Source organism: Aphelocoma coerulescens, chromosome 4, assembly GCF_041296385.1.
Source record: "Aphelocoma coerulescens isolate FSJ_1873_10779 chromosome 4, UR_Acoe_1.0, whole genome shotgun sequence".
NCBI classification, from domain to species: domain Eukaryota; kingdom Metazoa; phylum Chordata; class Aves; order Passeriformes; family Corvidae; genus Aphelocoma; species Aphelocoma coerulescens.
This window is the reverse complement of record NC_091017.1, coordinates 66,910,623-66,928,559: the sequence shown is the minus strand read 5'-3', so window position 1 is coordinate 66,928,559 and position 17,937 is coordinate 66,910,623. Positions and strand designations below refer to the sequence as shown.

The 17,937-nt window shown below is 37.6% G+C and overlaps 1 protein-coding gene across 4 annotated transcripts in view; it reads right to left on the bottom strand.

The window, feature by feature from the left end:
• The window catches only part of EVC (EvC ciliary complex subunit 1), a 50,958-nt gene that overhangs the window by 32,121 nt on the left and 900 nt on the right, over positions 1-17,937 (bottom strand). For 3 of the 4 annotated variants that reach the window (XM_069014468.1, XM_069014469.1, XM_069014470.1), the window contains exons 2-9: positions 15,549-15,659; positions 13,048-13,131; positions 12,292-12,524; positions 11,251-11,335; positions 8,943-9,041; positions 6,637-6,774; positions 4,690-4,848; positions 2,825-3,041 (exon numbers count right to left, since the gene is read on the bottom strand). In XM_069014468.1, the coding sequence (XP_068870569.1) occupies positions 2,825-3,041; positions 4,690-4,848; positions 6,637-6,774; positions 8,943-9,041; positions 11,251-11,335; positions 12,292-12,524; positions 13,048-13,131; positions 15,549-15,659 (1,126 nt within the window). The remainder of the gene's footprint in view (positions 1-2,824; positions 3,042-4,689; positions 4,849-6,636; positions 6,775-8,942; positions 9,042-11,250; positions 11,336-12,291; positions 12,525-13,047; positions 13,132-15,548; positions 15,660-17,937) is intronic. The other variant, XM_069014471.1, reaches the window with a different exon arrangement.

Below are 17,937 nucleotides of genomic sequence, written 5' to 3'. Positions count from 1 at the left end.
CCATACTTCACTCCTGACACAAGCAGCTAAAGGGGAATGCAAAAGAACAGTTACCTGTGGCTACTGTTCTGCCATTACATTAAGCTGCTTTAACTATGAGAAATTGTTTTGTAGAGAAACAAAAGGAGCACAGTACTGCAGCACCAAGAACGTTATTTATTCCCCATGCTCATTTATTGTGCTTATCCACAGGCTGATGATACACTGACAGAACACTTGAAAGTGCACCAAAGTACAGGAGCCTGTAATAAAAGTATCACTCAAACAAATGTAGCAGTGTTTTACTTTAAAACACTATTTGATTCTTTATTACTTCCTTGTTATGTATCCTAGGAGCACAGTCCTGCCGGCTTTGTGCTCTTTGTGAATTATAGGTACAGTTTAACTTTTGTATTTAGGAGCTCATAAGAAAGGTCAACATAAGGCACTATTGGGATAAATGCTGCACTCCAGATATTTTTTTTTAAAGCACATTTCATTACTATTTGAAACCAGGAGGTTGATAATATTCTTCTGCACAGAATGTATCAACTATAATATATAGCTATATATAACTACAACCACCTACTTTGCATAAAATCAAGGCCTTGACAGAGGTATTTTTGCTTTGGAACAAGTGAAAATTGACAAAAAGAAGGAAAAATCACCCAGAGACACCCACTTATGCTTAAAGAACGTTAGTGGCTGAACCTGTGCAAAAACTATGAGCTAGGCATAGACAGTTTTAGAAGCAAACATCCATGAAATAAACTGTATCACAATATACATGCATTTGTGAATATCAGCAAACTGTTCACACAGCTAGATGTTCTGAAAGTGGAGCAAGTGTGCAGGACTTTCTGTGATGAAATAATTGGCTTGGTAGATGACAGGAGAATGGTGGATATTGGCTACCTTGACTTCAGCAAGGTTTTTGATGCAGTCTCCTGACAGATCCTCACAGAGAAGAGGATGGATGAGCAGACAGTGAGATGTATTGAAAACTTGCTCAAAGTCCACCTGGAAGCCAGTAACTACTGGTATACCCCAGGGGTCAATACTGAGGGCAATCCTGCTCACTAGCTTCATTAATTACCTGGATGATGGGGCAGAGTGCAAATTTAGTAAGTCTGCAGAGGTCACAAAACATGGAGGAGTGGCTGATACACCACACGTGGTTATGCTTCCATCCATAGGGCACTTGACAACCTGGAGAAACAGGCTGATGCAAATCTCCTGAAGTTTAACAATGGGAAGTGCAAAGTACTGCACCAGGGGAGGAACAACACCAGGCACAAGCACATGCTGGGGACCACCCAGCTGGAAAGCAGCTTGGCAGGAAAGGACCTGGGGTTCTGGTGGAGACCAGGTTGAACATAAGACAGCAGGTTAGAGGGAGGTGATCCTTTCCCTCCATTCTGCTCTGGTTAGGCCACACCTGGAGTGCTGTGTCCAGTTCTGGGCTCCACAGTACAAGAGAGACATGGAGATACTGAAGAGAGTTCAACAAAGATGATGAATGGGCTGGAGCATCTCTCCTGTGAGAGAAAGCTGAGAGAGCTGGGGCTATTCAGCCTGGAGAAGAGAAGGCTTAGGGCGGATCTAAGCACATATATAAACACCTGAGAGTGGGTACAAAGAAGTCAGAGCCAGACTCTTTTCTGTAGTGCCCAACGAAAGGACCAGAGGCAGCTGCCAGAACCTTTCACCATGAGGATGACTGAGCACTGGAACAGGTGGCCCAGGTGGAGTCTCCATTCCTGGAGACAGAAGCTGGCTGGACATGTCACTGGGCAACTAGCAGCAGCTCAACCTGCTTGAGCACACAGGGTAGACCATACGACCTCCAGAAGTTCTTTCAACCTTAACCATTTTCTGATTCCGTGAATTTATGGCTGTGAGATAAGACAAAATTTATCAACACTAAGCCCAAAGTGAGTGAGCAGCACTGCAGCAAGAACATACTGCAACAAGACTGCATTAATTCTGACTATTCAGTTCACCAAACTCTAAACCTAATACCATTGGTAAGAAACTTTTCTTTAAATGTGTTCAAAAGTAGCAGAAATGGTTCTGGAAATTGTGTTGAAGTAGTAGTCATTATTTTCCTTCTGGCTAAACATTTACTGTAATTTTCTGAGTGCTAATGGGAGGCACTAAGCACTGAAAGAAGCTGGGGAAATATTTCTCAACATACTTGGCAGTAGGTAACATACAAAATGACACAGGGAGAACCTTAAATCAGTGGGTCAGTCAGCTTAGACTTTGTTACAATTGTGTATTTTTCAGATAAGCAATGTGAAGAGGTATAAAAGGAAAAGACTCAATTTAAAAAATATTTTAGTCTGACATAATAAAAGAGACAGTTATATGAAGATCATAAGCTTTAACATTATCTTTTCACAAGAGGGATAGCATAGCTGCTTTATATATAGCACAACTGCTTCTGGCTTCACATGCTAGCAGGAGATCGTAAGACAGTATCTTACATCAGTATCACCAGCAATACCAAGTACGTGAACAGTAAATGGAGAAATATCACAAATACTTGTAGCAAGTGTGATTCTTCTTCTATATTCAAATTAATGAAATTAGATTACGTGAACTGTAGAGTAAGTTCCTAATAATACTGTAGAGTAAGTTCCTAATAATACCTGGAACAAGATACAAGAGGCTTAAAGTCAAAGTTCCCATTCCAAGCATACACCCTCCAGAATAAAACTGATCTTGGTCAATTCATCAATATCTTTTTAAAACAGGGGCTATATGGCTGAAGCTGTAAATTTTTTACTCTTTGATAAAATGAGAACTCATGTAAGTCACGAGCTCCAGTCTAAGTACTCACCATTACTGTAATGTCCCAGCTGTTCCCAGAAGGCCTTATGCAGATCTGTTAGAAGTTCTTCCTTTTGTCGGACTGAAAGATTGTTCTTTACAGTTAAATGGTCCAGAATATTTGACACAATATTTAATCTACCCTTACACTCTTCTGGTATAGAGGACTTCAGTGAATCAATCGTTTTCACCATAAGCTCCCAGCTGAATAACCTTTCCTGAATGTCCTAAACCAAACATAAAGTCCTGTTAAGAAACCAAGAATGTGTCTTTGGTTGTGCTTTTCTTTCATTGAATTATTCATTCCCAAACCACAAAGAAAACCACAGAAGCTTCTCAGAACCATGTGAATAACCATCTTCATGTACTTAAATACTTCTGAAAGTCTTGATCAGTGCAGGCTAGCAGTGGGTTTACTGCATGTTCAGTTGCAAGAGCTAATCTAAAATTATTGGTGTTTTTCATTATTTGTAGCTGTCAAGAAGACATTAAGTCTGGAAAAGACAACAGCCTTGCAGAACAAACTTAAATACTCAAGGAGGATAGATGGACAGAAGAGAACATGGAAGTCCTGGACCTCTTTTTTAGATACTATATGGCACACAAGTACAAGTCCTCATTTTGAAATGAGGACACATACCTGATTCTGATAATGCTGTGATTCCTTCAAATACATGGTCAGACAGAGTTCAATACATACACTAAAAATTAATATAATTGCCTATGGCCTAGCAGCTTTCATAGCACTATTAAAGAAGCAGTCCATGATCACAGTAGGGAAAGACTTCCTAGGTTAAAGTGCAGCTGCTTTAAACAATGCTGCAAGGTTAGAAAGCATCTGACAATGCAGTGCCAACAGCTGGACTTGATTTTAAGGGTCTTTTCCAACCCAAATGATTCCATGATTCTCTGATCTACTGTAATTAATAGAGATGTTACAAGGACCTCTGCAGTGAGATTTCAGCATCATCACAGTAGTGACTTCAGGTAGGAATATCTCCTGTATCTGTATCCAGACATCTTACCCATAGTCTGCCCATCTGAAGGAACTTACTGTACAGCAGCCCAGTTTGGGTCAAGTGTGACAAGCAGCAAAGACTTTTTTCACACCTGGCCAGCTCAGTCTAGTTAGCTGCTCTGATGCAAAACCAACAAGCTAATAGTTACTGTATATATTTATACTCCACATTACTAATTAAATGCAGTGATTCCAATTTTATGTTAATCTATAAATTACATATAACTCTTTCAGGATATCCTGTGCAAAAAAATAAAGGCTCTGTTAGATTTCACACAACATAAAGCACAGTGCTGGTATGCATCATCGCCATCCTTGTTCCTAATCCCTCCTGGGTGCCCGTGCCTGCCAGCCGTAGCAGCCCTGGTACATTTATGAACACAGCTTTCCCTCTTCAAACCATGTCACTAAGAGTTGATAAGAATTTTCAAATCCAATTAAAGTCACAGAACACACAGAATCACCCTCAAAATTAAATTAGGATTTGTCAATCAACGTGGAATAAATGCTTTGAAAGAAGAAGAAATGTCATAATACCCACAGTAATGATGCTCTGTTACTAGATCTAGTGCTCTCACTCCTGGTTCACCAGCTGCATTAATAATACTTTTTCCTAATATGACTACCTAGGTGGTATTCTGAGAACTGGCACTCAAGTGCAGAGAGTTCACCCTCCTGTGAGTCTTCCTAAACTGCAATGGAAGTTGAGCTCTTTGCAAAAAAGCTCAAAGAGACAACTGGATGAAGCAGTCTACATCACTCCTGAGGCAGGACTGACAGACTCTCTGCACTGACATAATTCTTTCTGTTCAGATTGACTAAATCTCTCTCAACTTTTATTTCTTTTTCTACTTTACCATTGCCTGCATGTCTTGAGATTCACTTAACAAGCTTTCTACTGCAATCATCTTCTCAGTCAGATCCACCATTATCTTTGTTGCTTTGGCACTTGAGCATTTTGATTGGTCCAAAAAAGCCTGCTGGGCTTTGTCAGTCTGCTTCCAGAAAGCTTCCAACTGCGGAATATGAATCAAAAAAATCAAAACACAACCCATGTTCCTTCATTAATCATCTGGTGTTTCATCACAGAAAGAGGCATATATATGAGTATACTGAGATACAAGTCACTGAGATTACAGACAGCTCTCAGTATTAGTTACACTGAACAATTTGCAAAGCTAGAGACTGTTATATATTATATATATATAAAAAAATATATATATATATTCTATATCGGTGGCGGCACATAACCAATAGGTCAAACCTGGCCTTTTAACATAACTGTAGCTATTCTTTTTAACTAGCTAAGAATTTGTTAATTCTCTACATATTCCATCTATAAAAGCCTATTAGGTTTTTAGTATTGATGGTAAAAACATAAAAGATAAACTGCAGCCCTTTTATTCTGGGAAGTTTATTAGCTGTAGGAGCAGGTATTCTTTTTAGGTTTTGATTCCACAAATATGATTATGCACAACTGTGAATATTCTGTAGTCTGTGGGATTACTTGTACACATAAAGGTAAGAAAATGCATCCATCACCAAGAATTCTATTAAGTACCCATGAGTTTTGGAAAAAAATGTGATTATGGCATCTGTGAGTAAGGAAAAAACCACTTTATATTCTCAGGGGAAGACTGGATTAGTGGAAGGCACTGATCTACACAAATCTGCATAGATGGAAATTATTTTCAGTATGATGAAAAGCATCTGCAGGCACAAGAGTGACAGACCCACTGAAGGATGACTGCTGCTGGTGAATAAGTGCCTCATGTTGCTCAGCAAGGTTGCCAGCAATTCTTTTTATGTGACTAACTCTGGAAAACTCTAAACAATCAATTTTCCACTGAGCAAAGTTAAAGTGCAAAAGAAACCTGACACAGATGCCCCAACGTTACCAAGACTTCCAATATAAAGTGAAGGGCTCAGAGAATCAAAAGAAAGCTGAGAAAATCCCCAGTGAAAACACTTAAGCACCAGACATTAAAAAATGTTAACTCCTGTATGAAGAAGGCCCAAGACTGAGGTGATGGGCTGTTTGGTCCGGGGCTGAAGTGCCACAGTCAATCTGCACAGGCAGCTCACAGAGCTGTCACTTTCTCATTTTCATCAGCAGTCAATTTGCTCAAATTTCAAAAACAGGGCTGGGAAGAATATTACTCAGTTTACTGGAAAATAATACACAGAATGTTCTTAACCTCCAGTTTTCTAGCCTGAAAGCCATTCCAACACAGTGAACCTACTTCAGAGAAAAAAAAAATCTTTATTTGAAAATAAAGTGCCTGCTATCAAACTGTAATTTTACATCAAAAAATGTTAATATATTCTCATGTGGAAAGTTGCTAAAGAAAAATGCTTTCCTAAACTAAATGCACAAACCATACTAAAACATTGCCCAGCAACTATATTCTTAGTACTTCTTTCAGCTGAAAAAAATTGTAGTCTCTTACTCTTTTACTCAGTTACGGAGATTGACAAAAGCAAGGGGCTAGAATAAAATTCCTAAAAGTCAGGCTATGCATAGGCTTGAAATAAATATTACCATCAGACAAGCAGCAGACATTTCTCAGCTGATAAAACAGTAGTGTTTTACAAAAAACATAAAAAAAGTTTTATCTATAAAAAACATATTGGCACCCAAAGGTAGTTTGAAATACTTTGCTGGAGCAATGTAAAAATGTTTTCAGGACTCATACACATACAAAATACTAACCATGGACTACTCAACAAAACCATTGCACTGAAGAACTCTTCACCAAAAGAATAACATTAAAATAAAATTCTATAAAAAATTAGAAATTTACATTATCTATTACGTGCTCAGAATATTCCCTTTCTTTCCTTTCTAGGTCTTCTAGAGTCTGGTACTCTGAATTATGGGCTCCTGAGATTTCAGTATTCTGGAGTCTAGAGTCAAGTTGTTTCTGTAATTCTTCAAAATCCTGAGGGAAAAAAATCAAGTGATTTGTTAAAAAGAAAAACAGACATAAATTCTGAATTTGGGAGTGAATTTGTACATCAGTTCTGGCTCATGCCTAAGGAAGATGAACAGGAGTGTTCAGAAAGTTCTGTCTCTTGGTAATATGCCTTCTGTAGCAAGCAAGGTAATCTCCAGATATATGGCAGCTCTGAACTAAACTGAACACAAATACATACATTTCCACTAGGATGTCAGTACAGTCAAGATCATTGTCCATCTCCACTGAATTCAAGTTTTAGTTAACACTGTTTCATAAGCTTTTATACTAATAACCCCTGGAATATATCTACAAATATTTTCATTTTAGTGCATGTGCCCCATCTTAAATGGCAGCTGTGAGTGTACATGCTGTGTTTAAAAGCTCAGATAAGTATGCAGGTGATAATCAGATAGTGATTCCTGCTGAGTGCTTGCACACGTGGATGAACACATCTGTAATGCTCATAAGGGACAAATTATAGGCTGCACGATTATATGAGGTTTTTACAGGTTTTCAGTCCTTAGAAAGCAGGGTGATTTTTACTGAAAGCTGATGTTGCTAACAAATACTAGTCTGCTGCCATTGCTTAGCAGCTTGATACTGAAAAGGGTGATTCTTCCTTCGCTGCAACATGACTTATATAGCAAGCATTGACTTCTAATACCACCGAGTTTTGTGTGTCAATGCATTAACTTGAGATCCTTATGCCTTAAAGAAATGTAACCAGACTTTGACAAGCTTCACTAACAATTTCATCAAAATCTCATGAAATTTGATGATGCAGAATTGAAAGAGGAAAACGCTGTCTACAATAAAACATATAACACTTTTGCTTATTGACAACATCCCTTTCACATGGTGGTTATAACCAGCCTCGTTCCTTGTATGATATCCCACCTCTAGGACTGTTGGGTTTACAAGATCTTTCTCTCCATCATACAGGACACAGAAACCATACTGGCACTTAAACAACTGGACTACTCTGGCAATTATTGCATCTAATAATCCAGATTTAGTCTTTGTCTTGTAGCAGCTTAGTCAGGTGCATGAAGACATGGATACCATCAAACTTCACTGAGGGTTAGGCTCTATCAAGAAACATGCCTATTCTAGATCAGCTCTGTTTATATTGAAGTCATTACCAGAAGCCACCAGTAAAAGCATTTTGTACAACTATTCTCACTTTTCTTCTAGTAAATACATGAAGCTTCAACACTAAACCTGAGAACTTAAGGCAGAAGAGTGCTTTAAGGCAAAATGCATTCTGATATAAATCATATGGTACAACTACAGAGATGCCTTAGAGTGATTCACAGATTGTGAGACTGCACAAAGTAGGCAAGAACTAGAGCTCACAAGATGATAGACTAATGCCTAGTGCAATTCCATCTATATGGAAGAAAAACATAATCAGTACTGTGATTAGGCTGCTCTCAGTGCAAACATTCAAGACTTGGATTGGCAGGGCACTGGATAACCTTACATAAAGCCAAGCTTCCTACAGAGGGCTGGACCAGACAATCTCGAGATGTGCTTCTCAATCCAGATTTTTATGTAACTCTAAACTGGAAAATGGAAAGTGGAACCAATAGCTCTCCTATTTTCTGTAGTTTTGTAAAGATATTTTTTCCTTGTAATAACCTTAAAAATAGTACTGTGGCTCCACCTGAAATGCATATTGACTGTCAACACATGTCTTCCAGTTCAGAAGTGGCATGTGGACTTTGAAGTACATGAAAGAAAAAAGGATGATGAAGAAAATAAGTATATTTCCCCGATGAAAGCCTTGAGCTTCAAACTGCTACTTTATTTCCTGCTATTTTATTATCAGCAATAATACATGGGACCAAACAAAGCCCCTGATAATTAGAAATTATTAAATCTGAGTGAATAAGGTTCAAAATGTTCTGCTTGCTTAAATGGATTCAACTACAAAATATTTTATCTTTAAAAGATTACACAGATCACTTCATACAACAACAAAGAGAAAAAGCACACAAGGTAATGGAGAAAATCAACTAACAAGGGAGTTTCTTCAGAAATAGATTACAAATGACATTGCTGTTTAAAAGGAGTAGGTAAAATGGCCTGCTGTGGTAATAACTCTTTATTCTGTGTGGTCTTAAATATGAACCAACAAACCCACTTACATTTTCCTGATTTAAAAGGATCTTCTTCAACAAATCATCACTAATCTTCTTTTTACGATGGAAGTCTGTGAGGTATATTTTGAAAACCTGAATAAACATCTGTTTAAAAGGAAGAAAACAAAACACAGGTTAGGTGCCTGTTCGTCACTGTAAGGATATCTTTGTGATAAGTTCTGTTAAATGAAATCAGTCAGGAAGATTACAGTGAATTGTAAGTGAAATAACAGACACATCACCAGTGACTCTCCAGTACTTCCACTCTGAAAAGTTCTCTGGTTCTGGCTTCAGTAAGATACTGGAAGATGGTGTTACACATAATCTCATATATCTTTGTAACCAGGCAGACACATTTGAAACTATTCCTGACTGGAGAAAATGCAGATCACTTGAAAATACAAACGTCATTTTTCTATTGTTTAATGAACCACTAAACTCATAATAACTATTTGAAAGATACTAAAGACTCATTACTCTGACTTCAACTGTAGTCAGGCACATGATACATCAAACATTTTTATACACAACCCAAAAATAACTATCTCAAGTTCTAGCTAGCTTCTCTTGCAAGAAAAATACTTATTTTCCAGTTGTGTGCCTCTGTTTTGTTTTGTTTAAGATTGTAATACTAGTGCCTTCCGAAAGACGTTTTGGAATTTTTTTAACACTGGGAAAATTTTTGCTTAATGTTTTCCCCTCTTGCCTCAATTAGAGTTTCAGTGTAAGGTTAATTCACTTCATTACTAACTGCTGCAGCATTTTCCAGTGTGGAAATAAAAATACGGGAAATTTAAAAGTCACCTGCCTGTTCCTCATAATCTTGAAAACAAGATGACACAGAACTTGCCTGCTTAAAACATATAAAAACATTAATAAAAACATATTTGCATATAAAAACAGTTATTGAAGCCAATATGTCACCTGACCAAAATCTGGAAAATATATTATAATTAGAGCTCAATAGAAGAGAAAACCATAAAGCAGTCATGTTTTCAATCTCACTTGCAAATGTTTTGGATAGGAGTTTGGCAAGTTTTGAACACACTACCAAGACACCATACACAGTAAAAAGAAAAAAAACTGTTCAGGAGAAGACTGAAAGAAAAGCATACATTTCCTTAGACCTGATGCCAAGAAAGACTGAAATTAGAGAAAGCAAAGTGGGAAAGGAAAAAACTATTCTCAGACTGATTTATTTTTTCCCATTTTTTCCTGCTACCAAAAATATAAAGCTATTTAAATATTCAGCTAAAGGTCAAGGTCAGTTGTGGTGATTTCTGGTGGGCAACAAAGCATATTAAATGCTCATTTTCTCCGTGTTTCTCTGATTACATCACTATCTTGCTACTTACCTTCATTTAGAAATTGATGATTAACTTTGAGATCAAGTTCAACCTTCAATAATCAAGCTAAACTTCCTTCTGGAATCTGATCACAAGTTCCCTTTCTCATCTAATTAGATAGGGATAATCCATCAGATGAGAAATTGCTTCCCAGGTTTACTTTCCTGTTTCCTCCTTTGGGTTGTGTAGAAACTTGTTCAGAAAATCTCACCCTTTGAAATGTTCTCAGTGGATTTAGTAAATTATAGCAGAAATGATCAATTTGTTTAAACAGAGCCTGAGAAAAGAGGGGAGGCAAAAGCTATAGACTTTATGTCCAGATTCATATTAACTGAGCTAAAACTCAGTAGCAGTAATGATGCTGTACTTGAACATAACTTGTCACCACAAACAATTATTACTGAGTATCCTGTGGCTTTGATTGTACTTGTTTTTTCTTTTTTTTTTTGGTCAGTTTTTGATGCTGTGACTTGATGTAGGTAGTTACCTATTGTTTAAATGGTACCTTAATCCCTCAGTCATACAAAATCACAACTGTTGTACTTATTACAATGGTACTGATTCAGTTGAACTGAATTTTCAATTTTATTCCTAAAGCATTAAGTCTTTTGAGTTGCAACACACAAACAAGCAAATTTGTCCTTAAGACAAACTCATCTGTTAAATAATTTATTACCTCTTTTTATGAGCCTCAAGTGCTGTATGCAATTCTCTGGACTACTTTTTAAAACCAAATTTTTGTATTTGCTATATTGGTATTTCCCAGACCAGTACACTTCATTATATTTTACGTCTTTAGGGAGTTCATATATGTGCAAAGCAGGAAAAAAAAAAATAAAGACAATAATGTAGAAATGCAACTCTGCTACTCTACATCCCACCCAGGCAGCTGTTTACGTTATTTCCTAAACTGATACTCAACTAGGATGTTCAAAACAATGAGCTATAAATGAGATATAAGTACGTACCACATGTTTTTCTTTTCTGAGTTCAGTATCAAGAAGCATGAGATCTTTTAAAGTAAGACTGCAAAGGCAGAGCTTAACATCAAAACTGAAACAAAGATTAAAAATGCATTAATAATAATCTAAATGGTGGTTACACAAAAGGACAACACAATATATTAGCTTCATTTAACCATTAGATTCTCCTAAAAACACTGCCCCGAAACAGGAGCGAGACTTTATTTCTCTATTGCCTTCTTTTTCAGAAAAGATTTCTGTACGTAAAAGTAAACAAAACAAAGTAGTGCTTTTAATAAAGTTGGCGTTGCAGTTTCCTCTAGAGAAAGATAAAGTGAACATAGGCATGAATGGATACAACCAGGGAAAACATGACTTTAAATTGAAACAGCCATAATATGAGTGGATATTTTGTAAATATTCTTCATTGCTAGTACCTTTCCCAGTCCCCGGGACACAAATATGATTTTCTTATTCTTGCTAATGAGAGTGCAGACACATGTATTCAACCTAGGGGTACCCTGCCGTGGTGCAGCTGAAAGGAAATCAGAGCTGACAGTTCATTTCAGTTATCTCTACCTGCTCATCAGTAGTGTGTCTCAGAGAGGAACCGTTTTCCCAGAGTAAGACATGAGTAGTTCCCATTAAAATGGAGAGAATAGACCACTGGGTGTTCCCAAGGCACCTGCAGTGTGACATGGCATTGTACAGAGCAGAGGACTCCATCCCCAGCTGAGCACACGTGAACCGAGCGTACAAACCGTAACAAAGAGATCTCCTTATCCTGTGATACACCTTTTATGAGACAGCTTTTGGCCAGTTCTGATTCCCAAAATTTCACAGATGAATTCTGTGATCCTGTTCTGAAAAGAACAGGATGACTTCCAACAGCTTAATGTGTTAATCTCCCCAATATTATTTTAGGGATATATGCAGATAACCCTGTCCTGATTTCGTGACTGTGTGCATTCATGCCCAGCCTTTCACCTTTAGTGACTGTCCTAAAAACACAGGAAATGGCCGAACAAGGGCAAGTTCACTGATTACCTCTCACATGTCAGCACTTCAGGGAAGCTGGTCACCTTTAGGAAGGCTCGAGCCTGAAATCTGTCATCGCTTGTTGCAGAATGTATTGTCGTGGAGGAACTACAGTCCTCTTTGTCTCCCTGGCTCAGGGATCCCAGGCTGCCTGACATGGATGTCTCCACCACTTGATTAGGCAGAACTCCCTGCTTTGGATTCTCATGCAAAGATGGATTGGATGAGCCATCTGCCAAAGGCTGTTAAGTCAAAGAATATTCACAAGGTCAATTAATACAACACAATAAAGAGACAAACATCTCATCAATTTTCAGTGTTTACTTTCAAGGGAAAAGTTAAACAGTATACACAGCAAAAGTGTTTCCAATATAAATGACAAGCTTTTGCATTGCCCAGGAAAGCACTCCTCTGCTGTAGTTAGCTGCTTGGTGCATGCTTTCTTCCTTCCTTTTAGATCCTTGTGGTGTTTTTCTTATGGCTCCTTACACAGATCCAACTTCCATTAATGTTAAGGGGTAGACAAGCTTACTTAAATACAGTGAAAATTGACTGGACACCATGTAAAGAATTGCAGGTTTCAGGGGGAGCTGAAAGCAGCTGACACCTTACAGAATAAGCCCTGAGTCAATGGACTATAAAAAAAAAAGAAAGATCCCTATTAAGCAGATTGGCAGTAAATTTTCTTCCATTACTTGACTCTGCAATTTACTCTGACACAGAATGATTGTAATTAATTTTTACAAGTAGAATCTACAACCTTACCCTAAATTTCTGGTTGATGGGATAGATCACTTTTGCCTTTAATGCAAATGCTGTGATGTTACTGTTCAGAGGAGACTCACTTTCCTGTACAGAAAAGAACAGAAAACCATTTGGGAACAGCACCAGATCTGGCAATTATTCACTGTAAGTATCATGTGCTCTTTTTTGTTACACAACTTAAAATGTTTCTATTAATAACTAACTATTTATTGATTGTCTATGCTTTGGAGCAAGAAGTCTTCTCATAAGGCTCATTCAGAGTAGGAAAACCTGAAAAGGGAACTCTTGTCATTACCACTGCTACAAAATATTTTTAATTCTCCAGGAGAAAAGAGGTTAATATCTGGTATTTGTAAGGTATTTTCATTTTGTGTCTTGTCACCTACCTCCACACCCTTAGCAACAACTAAAGATTTTAAAAATGAGAATGATATTATCTTAATAATAAAAACTACTAAAGGATAATAAGCTCCACAGATATCATCATGGCTATAAATCCTGTCTTTCAATTTAAATAAAGAAACAATAAATTAAGCAAAACTAGTCATCACATAAAAGAACTTTTATAATACAACCCTTATCCAAAATCTAGAGAAAATAACAATGTTTTTCCGAAGAACTTAATAGATAATGAATTCTTTTCATGCAATTTTCTGTATCACATAATCTGACTTTCTGCTACTGCCTTTTTCTAGATGCTGGAACAATGGGATCATCAGCTTTATTTTGAGAAGTTAGGTATGGCTTAATAAAAGTTTGGCTATAAACAGCAGATAAATGTAAATCCAAGCAATAGGATTTCCTATTTTATCTGTTTTGGTTTTGTCATATGAAATGAAAGACTCTGATTTGTCAAAACACAGGCTTTTTTATATAGCTTTTTCTAGGAAATATCAAAGCACTAATACAGTCTAAAAAATAGAAACACAAAGCGATTAGCAAACTATGTAATTCACTAGACTCCTATCATTGCATTTTTTCATCTCCATTTCATTTATTTCCCTTTTTGGGTTTACTGACAAAGTTAAAAGCACAGGGGCAGCGTGTAGAACACTTGCCCATAGTGAGCAGTCGCAGCACTGCAGTACCTCATCAGGGACAGGAATGGACAGAGCTATTGCTGTGCAATGGCTGGAGGCAAAGCAGCCAGAGCAAAGCTGGAAAGCCGTATTGCAGTGTGCTAGAACTAATACATCCTGCTTCTCAGCAGGCATAAGTAATACAGTTATTATTAATATAGTAATTATGGTATTACTGCAGTGTGGAAAGTCTCAGAATGAAAATACCTATTTTTCTGAAGTGCTCTAACCTAATTAAAAGGATTTTCCATCTATGCTTCTTCATAAAATGTCAGTTTGATGGTAGCAACAGCAAAAGCCTCCGGAAATTGGAACTAGCTAATAGAAAAAAATGTATATATAACTCAAGTAGTTAGACAAATAGATGGGAGAAAAGTCCCCTCAAATAATAAGGGTTCTCCTTAATGTCTTATAAATGAGCCATGTTAGGGAAATGGATATAGTTGTGAATGATCACCTTTAAAAGCCTGTGACCCCCATTTCAAAACACTGGTAATAAGCACAAAGATGTAAAATTGCTTAAGTTCTCGACAACAATTACACTTCCAAAAATAACCTAATCCACGCTCATCTGTTATACTCTAACTCAAGCAAAATGACCAAGCATGTTTTGTCACCATTCCTGATCACAAAACCTAAATGAAGATTCATTACCTGTCAGGATTTTAAACCAACAGTTTAAATGTTAACAATAACATTTTCTTGAAATCCTGAAATCAGTTCTTGTTAAAAGCTGAGCACTAGACTGGCTGGTTCTGACTGACATTTTATGCATGTATTTAATTTATGAATAACAGACTGAATGAGTCAGCTGAACTGCACGTTTTCAGACGTGCAGTTTAAATCATCATCTTCACCTTCAGCAAGAGCAGTCAAATCAGCTTTGGGTGAAAGATAGTGATCTAATGACTACACAGTATGACTGGTTCTCCAGTTATTTTGGGATTATAAAAAAAAAAGTTACTTAAGTTACTTGATTTTCATTGAGGGTGAGTTGTTAAGTTTATATTTCTACTCTTAGTCATATATTGTTTCTCTAATTGTCTTTGAATCCCAGCTCAACACAGTGGTCTTTCAGTACTTATGAACCTTTTCTTACAGCAATAGTGTTAATTTTTCCCATCAGCCTTCTGAAACTAAGGATGACATAGAGATGAAAGCAAAGAAGCCTCTGTCCAAAAAGAACTCAGGAACTTGATTAAAATATCCAAAGAGTCCCCCAGGAGAAACCGAATTCATAAGGGGAATGAGTGCTCAAAATGGTTGCACTCATAAGCAGCAATCAACTCCCACTCTCCATCTTACACTTATTCTGAACACTTTTTGCACCCACCAAAATTAAGACAATTTGGAGCAAGCCCTAAACATACTCATTGCTACATGCAGCAAAATGGGCATCCACCTACAAGAGCAGAGCTTTACCTCCAGCACCATTTCCTCTTTTGATGTATCGGGTTCTGCTTTACTTTTCATGATTGTGTGCTCTTTTTCGTCAGCATTGGAGCTTTCCAGAAGTCTTTGGGAATCATCTTTCTGAAATTCCAAGAGAAAGCATAAAACTTGCAATCATGCAGATTAACTGGAAACATCTTTGACAGCAGCCTGGATACATTCATGTCTCCATCAAGAAAATTACTCCAGTATTAGTTGAAAATTTTGGAAAAATACAATCTGAAAATGAATGAAAATTTTACATATTCAGAAAGGAATAGTTAAAATTAATGAAGTTTTACAATTTGTCATTCCACAAATAGAACTTTAATCTAAAAAGTTTTAAAGAGGCTGCGAATGTGTCAAATGAATCCATCTACTCTCAAAATGTCGTACTACAGACTATGCTGTCAACCTCATGGTCTGAGCTCAAACATCTCAACTAAAGCAAGTTAACTAAAATTGTCTATAATTGCCAGCAATAAAGAGAATGCCAAGTATTTTTGCTCCCCTGCTATGAGAAAAACTTTCTAAATGAAGCTTTATGTGTGTGGAAGTTCCTGTCAGGGAGAAGTAACATCAGAAAATGTTCATCACCTTCCTTCCCCAAAAGCAGCCCATATTATTGGCCTCACTTCACAAACACAAAAAGCCACTGGGAGGGACACAGACACTGTGTGGGAATGAAACCTCCCGCTACACATGATCTTCCTTACACACTACATAGACCAGAAAACAATACTAATGTGCTTCCAAACATAGCATTGGAAGGATTTTTTTTTAGTGAAGGAAAAGATGTCTGCCATGCTACATGGACTACTTTTTAAATTCTCTTCCAGGTTTTCAATCCACTGACTACTTTTGGTGTAGTCTAATGATACAGCTGCAGCCACTACTCACACCACTGTCTTATGGAAAAGTTTGCCTTAAATTATTTGGCCCCTTGGTATGTAAAAGTAGTCAATTTTCCCAGAGCATAGAGAACAGCCTAGCTTTGCAACACATTTAATTCCTTATGACTTGCCTCCATCACCTCTCTGGAACTTAGATGGTGCAATAATTCAGATTATATTCCTGAGTTAGCCTTTAAGATGTGGTGAAAGTGCAGATGCTGATTCCTAAAAATCTACTTATGAGAAAAGAACAGCTACAAATCTCCCTCAGCAATCCTGTAATTTATTTGTTACTATGGTAAAAATTTCATCTTAAAACTATCCCAGTGTATCCTATGTACAGATCAACAAACAAATAAGGGACTCAACTCCACGCATCCAAGTTCCACAGATTCAGGCTGAGATCTGTAAAATAGTGATTAAATGGGGCTGAGTGACAAATGTGTTGGCTTATTGTGGTGCTTAAAAGCACCTTCAGACTCCAGGTACTTGCCCTGCTACCGCCCTAAGGATAATTTAACTGCTTGGGACGGAACACGTCATACTCAGGAAAGATATCTCTGCTTTTACTTCCAATACAGAAGGCTGCAATAGGTGCAGTTCAGCACCTGCTTGCTCCATAGCATTGGTGGGGGAGACAGCGGGAAGAAGGAATAGCCTAAGGCTACCCTGTTCAGTTTGGGAAATCAGACCCATAGGATACAACCTTCCCACCCTGCAATGTGCTCTGTATGCACCAGCAAACAGTTTATTTTTCTTTCAAACGAAATAATCCTTTTACAGCAGCAGCATTGATTTTAATGGCATTTAAAAATCTAAATGCATCTGAAGATCCAGGCCAGAGAGAACTGACAGCTTCTATTCCCTATTGACATATATGACATGAAGGATAAAATTGTACATGGCTACATTTGAGTTGATAGTGGCAGTACAATAAAGATATACCTATTAAGGCAGGGAAAATGAGCAATTGAATCAGAAAGGCTTGTACTTGCACAGGATGCATTGATCCAGCATTTGAACTGCCTCCATTACTAAATTAAAGTTTGGCATCAAACAGAGCTTCAATCCTCCAACTTAAAAGCAGTTGGGAGCAAGAGAATTGCTCTCCTATGTCATATTTAGTGATGATCAACACTAGCAGATACACACATGAAGCAGAGCTGTTATAGCTCAAAAAAGGTGTGGTGAAAAACCAAGCCAGACCAGACCCCCCGCTTGCAGCCTTGCAGAACACCCTGCAGGGCTCCAGATTCCCCAGCTGTGCCAGTACCAACCACTGCTTCATCCAGTCAGTCCAGCATGACTTGGGACTAAGTGAAACGGGAGAAAGAAGCATAAATCAATAACAATTCTCAGAAAATATATCTGCCTGGTAGTGGTTCAGTGGCTGCGTGCTGCCTCTGCAATCTCCGTCCAAGAAAACACTATGAAATAAAGACATACGAACACCAGTACTTAAAAGAGAATAGCAAGTATATTATTAA